Source organism: Peromyscus californicus, unplaced genomic scaffold, assembly GCF_007827085.1.
Source record: "Peromyscus californicus insignis strain IS unplaced genomic scaffold, ASM782708v3 Scaffold_12__1_contigs__length_115047231, whole genome shotgun sequence".
Taxonomy (NCBI): Eukaryota; Metazoa; Chordata; class Mammalia; order Rodentia; family Cricetidae; genus Peromyscus; species Peromyscus californicus.
The window spans coordinates 51,389,236-51,410,114 of record NW_026294413.1 but is presented as its reverse complement, the minus strand read 5'-3'; the positions used below and the strand labels follow the sequence as shown (position 1 = coordinate 51,410,114).

The window sequence follows — 20,879 nt, the reverse complement described above, 5'->3', positions numbered from 1 at the left end:
CAATATTGGTGTCAATCCAGCTTGAACTATATTAGGTTGGACAATGTTTTGAGTGGAAGTACAGAAAACTTACTTACAGTGTTAATGTGTAATAAGAACATTGCCAACTATAAATGTTCTTTAAAAAATAGGGTGACTCCAATTGGGCCCCTGATGGGGAGAGCACAGAGTAAAAGCTTCAGGGAATATACTGGAAAACCATACGGCATTATCTGAATTGCTTCTATGAAATGCTGTGCAATCCCGAGTCTTAATATCCCATGTTCTTTCCAAGATATGATGTAGATTAATAAACACAAAAGCAAACAGGTCTTGTTTATCATTCTGTGTATAAATACCCCAGAAGCCAGGGCAAGTGCTCTTGACAACAACAGAAGCAAAGCCCAAGCCTCTGTTGTGCCCATCAGCAAGACAGTTCTTACTTTGCATGGTAATCTGTGGCTGGTTTCAGGTCATTCAAAGTGACACTTGTTTCTTCTCCTCTGGGGTAGGGAAAAAGAAGAGAACAGCACAATTAGCTATACATCCTTTATCACACTCCATTAACCCACAGAACAGGGAAGAGCAGGAGCACAAAACACCTACACATAAACACTTCTGTATTTCCCTTCCTTCCCAGTGCTCGACACCAGGATTTCGTAACTGCAGAGCTCTGGTACAGTTGTCTCATTCACTTCGCCATTAATGAAACTGGAAGGAGGTGACCAGGTAAGCAGGACCGTCCTTGCTTGAATGTCTGAGGCCTGCGAAGGAAATACCAACAGGTGAAAGCGCTCTGAAGCCAATGTGTGTGCACGATGAGCAGTGGACTATCTGATGGGCTCAGAACCATGCACAAAGCAGCAGCAGTCCAAACCTACACAATACAGCTCATGGCAGGATGCTCCATGTACAGATGAGACAGATGTGTAGTGAAGAAAAAGGGCAGACAAAACATAAAGACCAATGTGGCCTATGCAAGACTGTACAGCAACAAAAGAAAAAGACGGGAGAAGGGTAATTTTTAAACTAATTTGAGAGTTCATTTCTCAACTTACCCAGGGTTATTTAATACAAAAGAAACAAAATGAATTAAGAGAAAAATGAATGGGCATGAACATTTCAAAGAAACAAACACAAATGCAGCACATGTTCAAGAGTGTAGGTGCACACACTATTTCCAAGGCAGCTGTTAGCACACTACTTTAACTACCAGACAGACAGTAAAAAGCTAAGGATTAGTGTGGTGGTATTGTGTTCCCCAAAATATTGTGCACCCTAATAAACTTATCCGGGGTTAGAGAACAGAAAAGTCACTAGATACAGAGGCTAGAAAATGGTGGCACTCACATCTTTAATCCTAGCCTTCTGGAGGCTTGGATCTTTGTGAGTTCAAGGCCACACTGGAAATAGCCAGGCATGGTGACTCACGCCTTTAATCCCAGGGAGTGATGGCAGGAAGCAGAAAAGTATATAAGGTGTGAAAACCAGGAACTAGCTTGGTTAAGTTTTTAGGCTTTTGAGCAGCAGTTCAGCTGAGATCCATTTAGATGAGGACTCAGAGGCTTCCAGTCTGAGGAAACAGGATCAGCTGAGGAATTGGCAAGGTGAGGTGGCTGTGGCTTGTTCTGCTTCTCTCATCTTCCAGCATTCACCCCAATATCTGCCTCCAGGTTTGTTTTTATTAATAAGACCTTCTAACAATTCATGCTACAGATTAGAGTGCTGAGGGCCAGAGAAATGGGACTCTAGAATGAGGCTGGGTGCTGCTGCAGGCCTTGCTCCGGGCCAGTTAGGAAACATGCATTCACTTTTCTTTTGGTCAGGTCTCACAATATAGGCCAGACTAAACGAGAACTTGAGTTCCTCCTGCCTCAGCTTCCTGAATCCTGGGATTACAAACCTGTATACTACCATGCCAGGCTGTATTTACTTTTGGACTTAAGAACTTCATTTTAATTTTTCTTCTCCCTTAGGATACTATCCTATCAATTTGCAAAAGTGTGTAAGTACACCCACTTCAAGATGTTCACTGCAGCGTGAGTGACGACAGAAAGCTGGAAACATGGGTACTGACTTCTAAGAATGGTGCAGCCTCTTCAAACATTCCTATTCATGTTTTAAAAAGAACAAAAAAAGCCATGTTTGTCCTCAAAATAAACCTTTCATTAATATACCGGTGAGATCCAAGAGCAGGGGAAAGGTAAGCTGGGTCTTAGATTACAGCAGCTTGTTAAACATTTTCCCTTTTTACGTGCTCTTGAAATGGACTGTTATAAGCAAATTAACTGTTGCTTTTTGAGAACTTTTTGTACACATGTGGTGAGATACAAGAGGAGTTGTAAGAGGAAAAAAACAAGGTTTTAATTGTTTTATACACATCTGTTCTTATTGGAATAATTCTGTGTATATGTTCCTTTTGTAGCAAGGCCTAATAAAGAGAAAAAATGGTACAGGGATTAGAATAATTTAAAGATTAGCATAGAGATTGGTCTGGCGAGATGGCTGCAAGGGTAAAGATACTTGCTATTCAAGCCTTGTGACCTGAGTTTGGTTCCCAGAACCTACATGAAGGTGGAAGGAGAGGACCGACTTCACAAAGTGTCTTCCGACTTCCACACGAGTGCCATGGCACAAACGCTCAAGCACATACACAATAAATACAATTTAAAAGATCATATATACATTCCTTTCTAAAAATCTGTTTGCATTTTATGTACATTGGTGTTTTGCCTGCATGTATGTTCCAGTGAGGGCAGTTGTGAGCTGCCATGTGGGCACTGGGAATCGAACCCCTGTCTTCTCCAAGAGCAACAGCTGCTCTTTTCCTCTGAGTCATCTCTTCAGCCCCGCTCCCACACTTAATAATTTTACATTTACCACACAATGATGATTCTACTAAAGGAAGCTGTAGGGACAGAGGCCACACTTTGCTTTCCAGTCAATCTCTAGTTCCAAGCACACACAGCAAATGGCATTTTGTATAGGGTCAAATACTTATGGAGTGAATACATTTAATTTGGTGACCTCAATAAAACAGAGCATGCAAAACTACACACAAAAATTACCAAAAATCCTGGTCTGTTCTTTCCAACTCAAAAATTATTAAAGAGGCACCATCACTCAAACATTAAATATAAACTAAAACAAAACACTGCAGTTACCTTTTTTTAATGTTATTAATCAAGGCTCACTATTTTACTAAATTGCCTCTTTTGATAATGCCAGGTAAACAATTTTAAGATGATTTAAATTTCACTTTCTGTGCCCACTTTTAACACTATCTAAGAAAACTGGCATCAGCTGTTACATCACCCTAACACAAATCTTATCAGGACCACTAACTTCCTTTTCTTCTCCTTTTCGGTTCTGTTTTACGTAGAGTTTACAACAGCAAGAGGGGAAGGTTTGACACAGCAACCGTGGGCACCTGTTTGGTATGGGGCACTCTCCTGTACACGTCACGTTTTCCGCATCCTCAGCGCACAGGATTTACACAAAAGCACTGTGCTCAGCGATCCAGTGTCTCAGGAGGCTGAAGCAGCTGTGTTACAGCTCTCTGGGTTAGTATACAGATTCTCCAGGGGAATGGACTGAGCTTTTGAACTGGCAGGAAGAAGGCAACTCAACACTGCCAATGCTGCTGAAAGCCCCCGGTTTAGTGCCCAGCTCCATCCCTTCCTAACAAGCATGGCACAGTGACAGCAGGTAGAGGTAGACAGAACTCTGCAGCACCCACAGCTCTCCTCAGCTCACTACACAGACTCTAGAACTAAACATGCAACTTGTAAGTTGCTTTTATTTTTAAGGCTGAGGTATTTGATGCTGCCCATAAACTCACTTACGTTTCTATTCTAACCTGTGCCACAGCAAAAATAGTGCTTTCGTTATTCAGCTACCTTTTATAACCATGGCAAAACCACCCAAGAGGAGTCATGGAGGGCTTGAGATGGACAGGGCCCTACTCTAAGTCTTCTTAAATGTGATGCCTTTACATCACTTCACACACATAAGCTGCTGCACAACCATTTCTCGAAGAAACCATTCCTGAAACACAGGAGAGATCACCCGCAGAAGGCATCTCAGGCTGACGGTGAACACTGTCACAACATGACAGCCAGGCCGTGGGTCCTAGCTTCCTTTTCAAGTGAACCCAGTGAGAAGCACCAGGACAGGCTGGAGACTGCCCAGACTCCAACCTTGGCTCTCACCACTACTTACTACTTCAGTTCCTATCTGTAAAATGGGGGAAACAGTACATCATGAGGTTTTGTAAGAATTAACTAACACATGCACATCTGAAGTACTCTGAACAGAGATTGACACCAGCAAATGTTAGTGACTGTTATTATGAAATAAAATGTTACTTTTACATTTATTCCATCTATAGGCTCCATTCTTAAGAGAACAAGTTAGAATGAGAAAAAAAATTGAGCAGTGTCATAGCACTTAAAAAGCAGAGAAGAAAAGCATTAATCAGAACAAGTATTGTGATATTTTGATGTTTTCAGTACTTTGCAGAAAGTTTTTTCTAAGACAATTTTATTGATTTATTTATAATTATGATGTCCAAATAATTTGGTTCCTAGTACCCCCAACTTTCGTGAAAAGTATCTTTGCCTATTTCTTCCTTCATATTTTGTTGAGTATAAATATCATAATTTATGCATTTTTCGTTCCACTTTCTGTGACTATTAATGCTGCAGCGGACATTTTTGTTTGTGTACTTCTTAATTATTGCTGCAGTGGACATTTTTGTTTGTGTACTTCTTAAATGGGAAATGGGACCCACACTACACTGCTTTGATTATTTTCATTATCAGTGGAGAACTTGCTATGCTTAATGGGTTTAAACTTTTTCACTTAGTATGAATACTTAATCTTTTGTCTTAGCCAAGGGAAATTTCCTCCCAGCAGGTCACAGCTTTTATATGAGCCATTGGGATGCCTACAGAACTTTGGATGTAAGCCTTTTCTGTTCTCATACCAACTTTCCTAACTTCTTTGGTTGTACTCAGTGTTCTGAGGACCTGGGACACACTCATGTCCCCTCGTCTCAGTGCTTCACCGAGGAAGGGTCCCTCTTCTAGGCCACGCACACCATGATGACTCACTATTGTCCTCACATTTCTATGAAGTTCAAATGAAAGTCTGGATGAAAATGACAATATTCTACATGAATATACTGAATAGCAAGAAAAATACATGAGATACTTACCACTGGTTTGACAATGTTGGAAAGAAATGCTTCAAATGCTTTAGTTTCTTCATCTTTTTCTTTAAAAAAAAAATTAAAAAAAAAAACCTTAAATGCAAAATTCTCTTTCTCTCCTCTAGTTGTTTTCTATTTTATCCTTATTCACAGACAGGAATCTGTAGTCCTTCACCATTCATCTGCTTCAATTTCTATTTTAACTGTTCCTGCCCCTTACAATACCATGTACGTGCACATGTGCTACATGCCTGTAAGTATGCATGTATGTGTGCTGTATGCCTGTAAGTATGCGTGTATGTGTGCTATATGCCTGTAAGGATGCGTGTATGTGTGCTGTATGCCTGTAAGGATGTGTGTATGTGTGCTGTATGCCTGTAAGGATGCACACACACACAGCCACCCGAATAGTGGCTTTTCTTAAACAAAGTGTGCTCTCATTCATGATGGAAAAATATCCCCTCTCCTCTGGAAAGTTCCTGTTTGCCATTCTCACACCACTGTTTTTCAATTTTTTGGGGTCTCAGTGTATAGTATAAAATGGCCTGAAACTTACAAGTCTCCTGCCTCAGCCTCCCAAGTGCTGGGATTACAGGCATGCACCTAGCTTTAATTGATGAATGAAGTATTTTAACCATGGTTTCCTAGATAGAAGTAATCTGCTGTAACTCAATAGCAACCACAGACATAAACAAAACTTTAGCCCCTCTTTTGAGACATCAGTGCAGAAAAGGATATTCAGACAGTCTCAAAAACTGGAGAACAGTTTAGTAAATGTTAACACACAAGCCACGAAGCCATTAAAGCACTGTTTAAAATGTGAGGAATGAAAATGTTAAGGAAGATGAAGGTGAATACAATAATTTTGATATTGCTCCCATGGCTGGAAGCATTCTAGTTGCCGTCACATTAATCAGCTACATCATAACTCAACACAGTAAGATAGGAGTATCACTTTAGATAAGTACCTTCAAGGATTGAGAGAATTACGGTGTTAGTGTTTGTGAAAAGGCATGTTAGTCTGCCTCACTGGCATATTTGACGAAACTTAAAATACAGTATGGTCTACCTTTAGAAGTTAAAACAGGCAACAGTATCAAGGAAATCTATGGAAATTAAGATAGACATCAGTAAGAGGCTTAGCATTATAGTCCAAATACCCGGGCAAGAACCTCACACTCTAAACACATGGAAGACAGGCTATTGTTAACCTAGAGTGTATTTACCTTACAGAGAGTTGAGTCTAATACACGTTAAAAGGTAGTGTTCAGAGTTCATATGGTGACAGCCACACGTTAGGGGAGGGGCCCAAAGAAAGAATAAACCTTTTGAAGCAAAGAGAAGGAGATTACTCTATTCTAACTCTGGAACATGCAGAGAGGATTGGTTAATGACATACTAGTTATCATGTATTCATAAATAAAGAGGCTGAGAAAATAAAGCTTTGGTAAAAGGCAAGACAGCCTTATCAAAGGACCAGAAACAGAAGAAATGGAATTTCTTTATGAAATGAAACTTTTCAACTAGTAACATTTATAATTATGTGAAATTATTTGAGATTTCCCAAATGTGAAAGCAGCTGTCTAGCAATCGTTTAGAGTCTAAAACATTTCTCACAGTTAGAGAAGTGCTAGTCTATGAATTTATGTGGTCCAGGATGAGACAGCTGAAAGGTGAGGTATAATTTTAGCAGTTAAAATGATGAAAAATATCAGAGACACATCAAGAGTACCTTCTACTTCCGAATCAACTTGTGTACAACCTCTCCCTCGCCCAGATTTGTTTCTTGCCGATCCGGTGTTCGTACCACTGGCATTCTGTCCTTTTATGAGTCCGTTGTGTTCACTAATGGGAGAAGGGCATTTCTGGGGTGATGGGGGTGGGCTGCTCATTTTATCTTTCTGTGTTCCTTGGCGATCCTTTAATTTTTTCTGCAAACGCTCATATGTTTTACTAGATCTTTCATCTCTAAAGTTGGACCTGCCATGTGTAGAGTGGGCATCTAGAAGAAGTAAAACACAGTGTTAAAAATGACACTTTCTCTAAATGAATCCATGGCACAGTAACAGGCAGTAAGCCTATCATATCATATATAATTTATTATAAGATATGAGCAGTGACTTTGCATAACAAAGCTATTTCTATGTCTCCACTACTAGAATCAAGCTTCATGACTTGGTTACAACTCTATGAACGTGAACACAGACATTTCTTTACCATTTTCCCAACCATCACTCTGCAGAGAAACAGAGTGGTGGTCTGCTGTGTCGGCGAGGAATGAGATCAGGCCGACTTGGTCACAGCTCTTCTTTCACTATCTGTAAGCTATTACTTCCCAATCGTCTTTTAATCTCAGTCATATAAAACAGGCAAAAAAAAGACATCACCAATCTAAATTTCCTTAAGACTTCCTTCTAAAAAAGAAAACCACCACTAAAAATGCTGTAGGAGTTAGCAGACAGAAACTAAGTGGATTATAAAATTTATCTTTTAATTTTTTTTGAAATATAAAATTTATATTTTATACTGAGGAAAATATTTAAGAGAAGAGCCTAACAAGTCCCACTGTAAAGAAAACAATTATAATTTAGCAGTGCTTTATGAAAATTAGCATAGTATTCTTGAAATGAATATTATAAGGATATACAGAATAAAATTAGATATTAAAAACAGGAGTTTGGATATGTACACATAAAAGAGTAAATTTAGGTCTTTACATTACACTACATATGAATCAAATACCCCAAGGTGTAGCTGAAACTACAAAACTCTCAGAAGAAACAATGGGGTATATGTCTGCATGACCTTGGATTTGGTAGTACTTCTTAGATAAGACATGAAAAGCACAAACAAAGCAAAACAAACAGGACCTGCTCGAAATCAGGACCTTTTCTCTACCAAGGGATACCACCAGGAAAGTGGAAAGGCAGTGTGGGGGAAATACCTGCAAACCATGGATCTGATGAAGGACTTGTATCCAGACTATACAAAACATACAACGTAAGAATAAAATGACAATTCTATTAAAGAATGACTATGCAAATGGTCAATAAGCATCAAAAAAAAAAAAGGAAAATAAATCAAAACAAAAATGGGATAAAACAGGCAACAGGACGGTTATGAAGGACAGTAGATATGGAAAAACTGGAACCCACATACACTGCTGGTAGGGATAGTAAATGATGAGATCTGTCAACAAATAGCCTAGCAGTCACTATTCACACATACCCTGGCCCTATTCACACATGCCCCAGCCCTTGTACTCAAAAGTGTGAAATGCACCAAGTGTGAAAAGTGTAGACACTTGTATACAATGTTCTCAATAGCATCACTCATAAACAAACAGTGAAAGTCTCAACTGTCTGAGTGGTAGCTGGGTTGGTCAGCCTGTCAGTTTTCCCTCATTGTCACTACCTCCATGCAGCCTGCAGCAATGAACAGGGCCAGTTCTCCTGCTCTCAGGTCCTCAGATCTCAGACACTGACACTCACATCACGGGGTGGGGGAGGGGTGCCAGCTCTCCTGCTCTCAAGACTCAGGGTAGGCTCATCTCCACCCACCAGACCTAGAACCAGGGCTATGAGCTTGCCCACCACAATATCCACTAAATCTGTGAACTGTTGGAGCATGTGAAGAGGACAAATCTACAGAGCGAGAACAGCAGGATCTCCATGACACAGGACAGTAAGAGGATATTCAAGAGGAGCTCCAGTGAGAGCCCATTATCAATGGTGCAGCAGAAACCTGAGGACTCAAGCCAGACCAATGACTCTTGGCAACGAATACTTGCAACTAAAGATGAATGGACTAAAGGGTCAACTGTGACTCAACAGGCCACACTACAGCCTCCACAACAAGATTCTTCTTTCTTTGTTTTTGTTTGGTTTGGGTTTGAGTTTTTCTTTTAAATTTGGTTTTGATTTTGAGGGGAGGTCGCAAGTGCAGAGGGCAGACAAGAAGGGACAGGGAAATAAGTGGATCAGAATGCATGATGTGAAATCCACAAAGATTCAATAAAAGTTACAAAATAAATAAACATCTTAAATTTTTTCAAGAGCTTATGTCTTCCTGAATCCTTAAATGAGTGATACTACTTATAATTAATAATGTCATCAAAAGATGTATGTAAAACATATTAATGTGTGTATGTATTTACAATATACAATATATACATGTATTAATGTATATATATATGTATATACACATAATGCACATGGGTTTTTGTTTTTGTTTTGCTTAATTTCACAAATAAATATGTATATTTGCTTGGAAAAAGTGTCAAATGTCACCAACTAATGAATGCATGAACAAAGTGTAGTATGCATCCAAGTCTCAAATTCAACCCAAAGTGGATGTCACAACAAAGATGAACCATAAGTTAAAAACCCAGGCAGAAAAGATCACATCTCACAAGAACATTTGAAATGCTGTAAATACACTGCTATACATGTGTCCATGCAAAGTCTAGAACAGGCAGCAACACAGAGACAGAAAGTAGATTAAGGGTTGGGGGCACAAGAAGAAATCAGGACAGACTGCTGACTGCTAGGTGAAGGTTTCTTTGGGGATGGCAGAAATGGCTCAGAATTATTTATCCCTAATCTACTAAGCTGAAATCTGAAATGCTCCAAACTCTGGAATTTTGATAGGAAACTCCACACCTGAATGGTGATGGGTTGTGCAAAATCACTACATATAATATGAAAATTATCATTAGGATATACATGTATAAATGAAGTTTGTGTTGCAACCCCTTAGATCCCATTCCTAAGATACCTGTGTGTGAGAGTACATGTAAAATATCTAAATTTGAAAACATTTCAGATAAAAGATAATCAGTAGAGAAAATATAAGAAAAAAAATTCCACTAATTGTTACAACACAGTAAACAGAAAAATCCACTGAAACCTAAGAACCATTAGTCCCCATTTTTAAAATGTAGTTTGGTTACTCAGATGCTTTTATATTTTATCTGTTATTCAAGATAAAATAACAGGAGTAACCACGGAGAAAATAAAGAGTATGTCATAACAGAGTAGATCTGAGAGAATGAAAACCCCAGTAGCTAACAATGTGACATTGTAGAGACCAATTGTTCTGCAGTTCAGCTCCTTCTCCTGTAATTTGGGAATATTTCTGAGGATGACATGAACTAATGCATTCATAAGAACAGCATACAGTGAAGTTCAAGTTCGATAATGGTATGGCTAACAATGAAGTGCGTCACTAGGTCCCACTCGGGGAAGCCATACAACAATGTGAATGTGGAAAGGAAGCCTCTACTGACTAGAAACCAGCACTCTTAGCTCCTCAGACCTAGTGTCACATTCCCTAACAAAGAACCTCAAATGTCATACAATTCTTGTCCTCCACCACCCCTTAGCTGGTTTGTGCATTTATGCCCTTTACAACACTGTGAATTATAACTATGCACAATTATTTAGAGACTGTGCTTCATAGTCTTTATTGAAATTAGGGCTGATGTTAGATATATTCTGGCAACAGAACAGGAAGGAGTATCAAAAAGCCAGAAAGAGATACAAGTCTGGAGCTAAAAGAAGATTCTCATAGAAGATAGAAAATCTGAGCTACAAGTCTGTAGGTGCTGTTTAGAGCTACGGCAAAGAATAAGATTATTACTGAGGTTTGTTTGTTTGTTTGTTTTTTGTTTTTTTTGTTTTGTGTGTGTGTGTGTGTGTGTGTGTGTGTGTGTGTGTGTGTGTGTGTGTTAGTCTTCAGCAATTTATTAACTGAAGGCAGAGGTTATAGCTCACTTAGGGCATCTCAATCCCTCATAGAACCCAGCAACTTAAGGTTCATCACAGTCTTTAAGTTTTTTTTTAAAAAAGCAGTTATTTCTTGCTAAGAATTTCCTCAGAGGAGACCTGTTGTCTACCAGGACCCCACTAAATACTCTGTCTAATGGAAGATACCACTTCTCTGATTTTTTTGGTCTACTTTATTCCTAGAAACCTGCTGCATTATGAAGACCAAGTTGCTGAACAGTACTTAGGTAAAAGAAAACCACAGTGCTCTCATTATCATGTGTATTTCCTTTATATGGCACGCAGAGAGCATCTTTTATATCCAAGTCAGGGAGAGAATTCAACAAGGCAGGGGTGTTTGGAGATCTCTTACCTACATCTGCATATACTTGTGAAGACTGATACTGTGGCATATACTGTGTTGCCATGTCGCCAGCTCCAGTCACTGGTGAGTACATATGGCGTGGTGGAGGGGGCATCATGGTTGGGACAGGAATGAAACCAGGCAGAGGAGGATGTGGGGAACGGTGGATAACTGTGTGGCCACCAGGATGAAACTCCGGTGACTGCGGAACCACAACGACTCTTCGAACACCATTGTCCTCAATAACCTACAAAATGAACATCAGGTTACAAGTGTCTTCTGAAGGAAGTAAACAACTCTTCAAAAGTATAGAGTAAGAACTTGTATACTATTAGGATTCAAAAGCCCCAGAGTCATCATGAAAAAAATTTACTCAACACATTAGGCACCAAATCAGCATTGAACAACAAAGTAGTCCTTCTGTATAATACAAACGTTATCCAATGTAGACCTTAAAATACTGATGGGAGTGGCTACATGATGAATGGACATGTATTACATGCATTAACGGTTAGGCATAATGGGGTCAGGAATTTCCTTTTCTATATCATGGCTGAGGGTAGATCAAAAACAAGTTGCAGGAAGACCAAAGAGCACCAGATATCTTAGGCCCCGTTAAGAAAAGCATCTGTGACACTGGGGCTTAAAAATTATCCTTTCCTTTCTCTGGAACATAGCAGGGTGTGGTGCCACATACTTGAAAGCCAAGTACCCAGAGGCTGAGGCAAAAGGATCCTAGAGTTCCAGATCAGCCCGGTCTACACATTGATATCCGGTCTGAAGAACCAACAAACACTGCCACATTCCAAAAGGATTACAACTCTGAGAACCAACTTTCAAGAAAATAATAAATTCCCTGGATCTCACAGGACCTTTAAAGACACACAGGAATGCCTAAAAGGTATAGGATTTTAATCTCAAAATTAGTAATCCTCCCCCCGCCCCTGCAAATACCCAGCATTTCAGGAAAACAGAAAAATTACTATACCAAAGTGCTAATTTAAAGACAAATCTGCTTATATTTAAGGATATCAAGTTTTAATACCTAAGTATTTGTTTGGTAGGTATAGCGTTTCTTTGCGTACTCATCAACCTATGTTTCAGAGCCTTAATGGGGTTAAAGATTTATCTAGTCTAAGTGTGATATGATTCATCTAGGATACTAGAGTAGAATCCCAAATGAATTCATTGTTCGTATGTAATATATTTAGCACAATACACATTATTTATTTATTTATTTATTTTTTATTTATTTATTTATTTATTTATACCTACCTACCTACCTACCTAATGTACATGAGTGTTCTATCTGCACATATGCCTTTATGCCATAAGGGGGCATCAGCTCCCACTAGAGAGCCACCATGTAGCTGCTGGGAATTCAACTCAGGACCACTAGAAGAACAGCCAGTGCTCTTAACCTCCGAGCCATTTCTCTAACCCCTAGAGGGTTTTTTGTTGTTGTTGTTGTTGTTTTTTAAAGACAATGTTTCTCTGTGTATCCCTGGCTGTCCTGGATCTCGCTCTGTAGACCAGACTGGCCTCGAACTCATAGAGATCCTTTGCCTCCTGAGTGCTGGGATTAAAGGCATGCAGCCACTGTTTAATACGTGTTATTTCTTTGTGCTGCTGGGTCTGCACCAATATCCTGCTTCCAGTGAAATGAATGCCTCAAATCTGCCTTTTTTCTATTTAACTCAGTTCTGAATTGAAATCTCCGGCAAATGCACATCATGTACAGCACAAATGGAAACTGAGCTGTATCTGGAACCTGACTTGAAGGGAGTCTGGAATGCTGTACAGCTTTTTCAGCCTCAAATCTAGAAGAAGGCACATTAGAGAGAGCTTGAAAGAGATTCTGAGTGAACTGAACCCCAGAATCTGCCACAAAGCACCTTTACCTTCACTGTTCTCAGATTTGTAATTCCTAGAAGACAAGTAGCTCTCAGTACTGTTCCAATCACCTCTGCCTCCCTTCATGTGTTTGTGTGGTCTGTATGTATGCATGTTCTCATAGGTGGGGGTGCATGTGTGTGTCCCTGTGGAGGCCTGAGGTTAATGTCAGGGGTCTTTGTTCTCCCACTTTATTATTTTGAGGCAGGATCTCTTAGTCAAATGTAAAGCTTGCTGACCACCTCATCTTATTACGCAGCTTCCCTTGCTTCTGCATTCCCAGGCATTTACATGGTGTGGTTTCAATTCTCCTGCTTCCGTGGCAAGCGCTTTTAACCAGTGAGCCATCTCCACAGCCTTCAACTTTCCTAATCATACTTTTCTTCTTCACCAAATCCTGAACCTTTAACTTAAGTCAGGATGTTCTTGACAATGACTTATATGACTCTGTATCTTATACTCCTGCTGAGATTATTTTCCTCTTCAGTTTGTTTCCTCTTAATCTATAAACATGGGAATCCTATCTATCCATCCAAATCCAGATATAACATTACCTCTTTCATTCATTAAAAAACAGTTTTTGAGAGAAACAAAGAAATGGATAATTTAGGAGAATCTTATACAGCAGATCTAATCCAGAGTCCACGCTGTCCTCTAGAGTACATCTGGTTGTGTCTGGAGACATTTTAGGGTCTTAGTGGGGTACAGAGGCCAGGGATGCTGGACTGTCTTATAACACAGGGGACAACTGCCGTGTAAAAATCACCCAGAGAAAACGTCTACAGAGAAGCAGGTCTAGGACTCTTGACGCAAGCCTCTCTTTCATAGGATTCCTTTGGCTGCTGAACTGAGATAGAGACGTGAAGGAGAAAAGCCGGGAAACTTCTGAAAGCCACCACTGTCACCAGACAAAAGCTGGTGGCGGGTCACGGTGGGCTACAGGGGGCTGGCCCAGGGTGGAAGCAGGAGGGGGGCTAGAAGTGACCCTCATTTGCAGATTTAAAGGCAAATTAGCTGAGGATTCCACGTGGGATAAGACTGTGTTCCACTGACTGTGATGAGCAAGGCTCAGGAACAGAGAAAGTGAGTTTTTATGGAGTTTTTAGAGTTTTAGGATTCAGAGATGAGAGTTTTGTAAATTTCTAAGACATCTAAGTGGAAATAGTTAGTAGACCAATAAGAACCAGTTTGTAGTTCCAGAAAGAACTAAGGGCAGCCTGTGCATCAGGAGGAAACTATAATTCCTGTGTAGAGTTTGGAAGTTTTGTGTAATGTGCCAAGGGGGAAGGCTCAAGTGTGTCAAAAGCTAATGGGGCAGGTACACGGAAAATAAGAACTGGCCACTGATTTAGCTAATGGGTTATAACTGTGACCCCATGAAAACAGTCTTGGGATAATCAGAAGCAAAACTAGCTGGAGTGGTCTTAAAAGGGAAAGTAAAGAGAAGGATATGAGCTAACAGTACAGTTTTGGAAAGTCTTGCAAAGGGAAATACAGAAATAGGGTTGTGGCTGATAATGCTGTAGATGCAGACATTTGGTTTTCGCTGTGAAAACATCAACATACTGACATACTAGTTACGTATGGTCCAGCAGAGTAGGATACTGATACGACACAGAAGGGAAACGCTAGAACAGCACCTTTGAAGAGCTGAAGGGGGTGGACTCTAGTGCTCCAGCAGATGCTAGGTTCATCTCTGTTATAAACGGACATCATGGACAAGAGCACATGTGGGACTGGGAGAGTTTGCTTGATTCCCTGACTTCCTCTCCAGGGACCCTTTCCAGGTTACCACAGTCTTAGTGTCTCTCCTTCCTATAGTTTCTATTCCACTGATTCTAAGTCTCCTCTTCAATATTCATCACATCACAGATTTGTTCATTTTTCCCATGAATGTTTTACTGAAGGTAATCCAAAGTTTTTCAAGGGAACAATACAAATTATTTAATTCTCATAACAATACTATAAATGAGATACCAGTATCTCTATTTTCTGATGGAAAAAATCGAGGCACAGATATGTTAAATAAATTATCCAGGGCCACACAGATAGCAGTGTGCAAGAGCTATTGTTAGAAGTCAAGCAGTTTGGCTCCTAATATCATGTTCTCATTAAAGTAGAGGATAAGCTAGGAGGAGAGTGGGGAGTTATTACTAAATAGGTTCACAGCTTTAATCAACATGAAGAGTTCTGTGGATGGATGATGGAATGTGAATGTATTCAGTGCCACTGAGTCATATACGTAAAAATGGTTAAGTTGGTATAAATATATGCTATGTGTATTTTGCCACAATTAAAAAACAAAATGCCAAAAATGCCACTGAGAAAAACAAACCAAACCAAATCAAACAAAAAACTGGACCAGAACCAAAAGAACATAGAGCACTTCAGCACTTCAATGAATGATTTAGGCAGCTGTAACTTCTGAGCGAGGCCCGGAGACCTCAAAACCGCCTCAAGTCTCTGGAGGCCTAAGCAGAAGCCAGTATTCAGATGCTGAATTCACATCAGCTGGTGCTCTGGCCATGAGAGTACAGAAAAAGCAGTTAAGTTAGTCTGTTAATAAAAATTAAAACACAGATACATATCATCACAGTGCACCTTAACCACAGATACGATCTTAATTAGGGAAAGCCCTGTTTCCTCTATTGAAGACAGAAAGGTTGTGTTCAGTATTTGATATTTTATACTGGATATGTGCCTTCCTGGCCACAACAGAAGTCTAAGGTAAATCTGTTTTGCTTTTTCCCCCACTTAGTACCTGGAATAGCACTGGATTTTTTAAAGAAATGATATGATTAGAAATATAAACATTTAATTCAACTAGAAAATTGACTTCTCTCCTCATCACCACACTGGACTCTTAGGGTAACTTCCTCAAATCCTCGCTTCCTCTTCATGCTTGGTAACCAAGCTCCTTGAAGTTCTTAAATAACAGGACTAGTATCTGAGCATTCTATCAAGAAATCCTTACTTTACATACCAAATACACATATACATGTCAGCAAGTGAGCACAGCCCGTCCTCTCGTTCTCATCTAGAACCTCTAAGTTCTAGTCTTCCCAGACCCCGCTCTTCGATCTGGCTGTTTTCCAAAGACAGCACCAGGATCAGCTAGGCTGTAGCAGCTTGGAAGAATGGACTGACTCACCGCTGGCTGCTGACACAATACAAACCGAAACAGCAAGCACAGCTAAAGGAGTAACTTGAAACTTCTAATTAAGCTAACGTGGGTCTTTCCCCACTTCACAAAATCTACAAGTCCCTCCCAAAGGAGCCCTCTCGTCTGAACCACCACCACCACACCATTAAAACAAACCAAAGCATTAGCAGTTAAGAGAGGTCTGCTTTATATCCCAGGCTAGCTTTGAGCATGGCCGTCTTGCCTCTACCCCTCAAGCCCTGAATTAGTTATGAGCCACAATGTCTGGCTCAAGAAGACCGTATGCACATGGAGGCCAGTGATTGACATTAGAGGGCTTCCTGAACAGACAGATGCCCATTTTGCAATGCAAGGTTCTTAAGGAATAAGTTCATGTTTGCCAGTGAACTGCAGTTTCTTGTGTTCTTGTTGCCATTGGCTTTCTGTGTATAATCTACTTTGTTAAACTTTACAATTCTTTTACTTTATTCCCCATTTGCTATCTTAACTTAGTTGGCAATATTTCTGCCTCTAAGATATATGCCAGTCTCTTACAACTTTCCCTTTCCTGTTAAGGAGCATTAACAGCTTATTACACCTAACAGAGGGGCAGGCTCCAGAAACAGCTACACCCATCAAGGAGAAAGGTACGAAGTCTTGACTTACTAACCACAAAGCATCTTTCCTAATGCTGTTCTGGTCCAAGGCTTTCTTCCTGCTTTTTAAGGACAAACATACTAGGAATCTAACAACTGAGGTTGCTCAGAGTATAACATGCTAAAAGGAGACCAGACAGTGGTTATTAATGTGTGTGCCACTTCATTTCTGCCAAACCACACAAGCTGCATTTTCGTATAGCCACACTATGTGTGAAGTGTTTAACTGTGAGTACAAGGTAGATCTCAATAATGTTTTCTAGTATTAGAAATTATGTGTCACAGAAAATGCAGGTATGTTAACAGAGAGAAGAGAACCCGGGAATACAGTCTTACTATATACTTACAATATTTCAAAAGACTGAATTTTTGTTTTTGGAATACTTCATATACTTCAAACTGATAAATTCCCTACAGATAATCTTGATTTTTAAATTAAGATCATAGTAGTGATAAATTCACTAGCTTCCTACAATCCTTCCAAAAAAGACTATGATTAAAATTCATCAATTTATTTGACAAATACTTATGGAACATCTACTATATCTAAGTACAAGAATATGAAATTAATTAAAAGGTAGCTCCTATCTCCAAGGAACCTAAGACCTCATGGGAATAACAGTAGAAAAAAAATAGTACAAATAACATGATCTAGGGCTTGAAAGACAGTCAAAACTTTCTAAAATGGGGGAATTAATATTCTCTAAATAAGAGTTTTAGTAAAATCATGGAGGAAGAAAAACAGTAAGTACCAGAGGTCATGAAAAAGTGGAGTTCTGTTGGAGGTATCAAAGGAACATGGGTTCAAGGCAAACCACATCAAGAAATTTTTACTTCGCTCAGTGGACAAGCCCATGCACAGGCTTTTATAGCAAAGAAGCAAAAAGACCAAGGAGGTGCCCTAAGGAGTCATCGTAGTTTCTCACTCTAGATGATGGACTGATCTCTAAGTAGTTATGGTACGCGTTCGGTACTGAGGGTATAATGACTAGAGTGCCTACAGATCTAGTTCACTTTGACCTCACTATTTTTATTCAGCTCTACTAGCCTCCTCACTGCTCCTACGCATGGGATATATCGCATTTTATGTTATCAGCAACAGCAGTTTCTGTTCCTAGAATCCTTTTTCAACAGATAAAAGCAAGGCAAATGCCTACCTTTTCTTAGACTCAGCTTAAATAACACCTTCTCTGTGTGGCTTGCTCCATCACACTATTTTAAAATACAACCAGCTTGACACTATTTTCACTTTGCCCTTGCTCTCCTTTTAATATACTAATTTGCCCACTGTCTATGCTTTTTGTTTGCTTTTCCCTACAACAATTTTGTAAACTTCAGAGGGAGGTAGAGTCTTGCCTCTTTCATTCTCAAGAGTGGCTGATGTGTATCACTACTCTGGAGAACACAGATGTATATAAGAACTGCTAAACCTCATCATCTTCCTAAGAAAGAAAATTAATTAACAAACTGTGATAAACGATATCCAGGAGAGGCCAGTAAAGGTTTGGAAAATCTGTTTCTATACTCATGATTGAGTGAAATGAGAAGGTTGTGGGTTTGTCATAAAAACAAGCAAGTATTGTAAGGTGAGCGCATAGGCCTACCACAGTGATTCATTCCAGTACTAGGGAGGCAGAGGCAAGGGGATCACGAATTTAAGGCCAGTCTAGGCTATAGAGTGAAACCTTGTCTCAATAATAAGTCAAAACCAAACCCCAAATAACAACCACTACCACCACCAACAAATACAAACAACAACCACCTCTATAAGAATACCTCACAACTGGAACCACTGTTTTGGCAATACTATCACTTAGTAAATGTTTGAAGTGAATGATGATAGAGAACAGTTTCTGTATAAGTGAACAAATTTCTGAGGGAGAGCAACAGAGCAGAAGAAACAGATGTTATATCAACACAATCTGGAGTAAATCACGTCAATGCTGTCTAATTTTCAAAGGTCCCAGAGATCAGGCAGGAAAAAAAGCCTTTAGGTCTAGAACGAAGCGTGAGAATGTTAGTTAAACCTGTATGTAGAATGCAGACTCTAATAAATGAAGGGCTCAGTGCATGAAACTAAAGTAGTCATAGTAATCAGAGGCTATTCTAGAAAGACTACAGGATACTTTTAAATACATGATCTCATGTGTCTTCACTTTATTACAAGAAGGGCACTGAGAGTCAAGAAAGCTGATATGCCCAAAACCCAACAGCCAGCAAAGGTCTGAGATTAAAGAATCCAGCTTTTCTGACTCTCAATTCCAGGCAACTTCTACCCTCCCCATACTAATTTCTGCTATCATACAGAGGCATGCTTCATAAAGTAAGCAAGAATCCACCAAAATATCCTCCCAATATTCTGCTATAGCCAGGGAGGGAGTAAGAGAGGGTTTGAAGAGTACTAAGTGCAAATTTGGTTCTTAGAAGACAGTATGAGTATTCCCTAGTAGGGATTTGATGCAATGAGCACAAACCACAAAGAAACTCAGTAGTGGAAGACACTGTGGTGGTTTAAATGAAAATGTACCCCACGCCATAGGAAGTGGCACTATTAGGAGGTGTGGCCTTTTGGAGTGGGCGTGGCCTTGTTGGAAGAAATGTGTGTGTGTTGTGGGGGGAGGGGATTGGAAGTTGAGGTATCAAATGTACAAACCAGGCCTAGTGCCTCTCTCTTCCTGCTGCCCGAGGCTCTGGATATACAACTCTAAATGACTTCTCCAGCACCATGTCTGCCTGCATGCCATCATGTTTCCCTCCATGACGACAATGGTCTAAACCTCTGAACTGTAAGCCAGCCCCAATTAAATGCTTCCCTTTATAAGAGTTGCTGTGGTCATGGTATCTCTTCATAGAATAAAAATCTTAACCAAGACAACACTGAACACTTCAGTTCCACAACTGAATTCCATTTGCCTGTATAGCTATACTTCATTCTTTAAGTCAGAGCTTGGCAATTCATGTGAGGCTATGGTGTGGATGGGCAGTGATCTCCTCAGTCTCAGGGATGAAGACTTAAGTGCTCGTCTATGAGAGGCAAGTATAGTGTTATGCACCTGCAATCCATCTCTCAGGAGGCCGGCCTAGACTATGCAAGGGGACATGACAACAAATTCTGTTCACCACAGCATGTCCATAGGATTACTGGCAGTACCCGAAATCCTTCTCATGGAACAAGGCTGGAAGCACTATCCTGGCTTTCTTTAAAGTCAATGATCTAGAGAGCTCTGTGCAGGCAACTTAACTTGGTTACACAAATTGTATACACATTTAATGACCAAAGGCAACTCTGAGTGGTGAGTACTATCACTGTATTTTCCCTCTTTTCCAAATGTAATAAAATATTTTAAATGGATTTACAGAAGATACTGAACTGGATAATGTCGAGAACTTTAACAGCATATTTTCACCAGAGTCAATGTCAAAGAGAATAACATTATCATTAGATACATATATAAAGAAATATAACACAAAAAGCATACCTGTGGGGCATATCCAGGAGGCACATAAATAGGAGGCACGGAACCATTTGGGGACATCATTGGAACCTGAGCAGGACCTGAATGGGTTAGAGAAATGATACAATAATGCACTGCTGCTTATCAAGGTGGAGAACAACAGGACTGCTTCACCTACACTGCACATCAAGCCAACAGTGCTGTAATACTATACCACAGAAAGAAATTAAGAGTACTGAATTTTTACATAACATTTACTTTATATTTTTATCCAACTTTTTCTATAACTAAGGTAGTATATGTAATGAAGTTTTTATGTAACGTTTACTTTATAAAGTGTACAGATTATCTTTCAAGTACATCTACATTTCTCAAACTTGCCCAGTGCTTACACTAACCTGGGTAACACTTAA

The 20,879-nt window shown here is 39.8% G+C and overlaps 1 protein-coding gene across 5 annotated transcripts in view; it reads right to left on the bottom strand.

Annotated features, from left to right (window-relative positions):
* Fndc3a (fibronectin type III domain containing 3A) overlaps positions 1-20,879 on the bottom strand; it is a 164,493-nt gene that overhangs the window by 29,215 nt on the left and 114,399 nt on the right. For all 5 annotated transcript variants that reach the window (XM_052732786.1, XM_052732784.1, XM_052732785.1 and 2 more), the window contains 6 exons: positions 20,491-20,567; positions 11,330-11,567; positions 6,924-7,193; positions 5,198-5,256; positions 586-743; positions 423-482 (listed from right to left, as the gene is read on the bottom strand). In XM_052732786.1, coding sequence (XP_052588746.1) covers positions 423-482; positions 586-743; positions 5,198-5,256; positions 6,924-7,193; positions 11,330-11,567; positions 20,491-20,567 — 862 coding nt within the window. The remainder of the gene's footprint in view (positions 1-422; positions 483-585; positions 744-5,197; positions 5,257-6,923; positions 7,194-11,329; positions 11,568-20,490; positions 20,568-20,879) is intronic.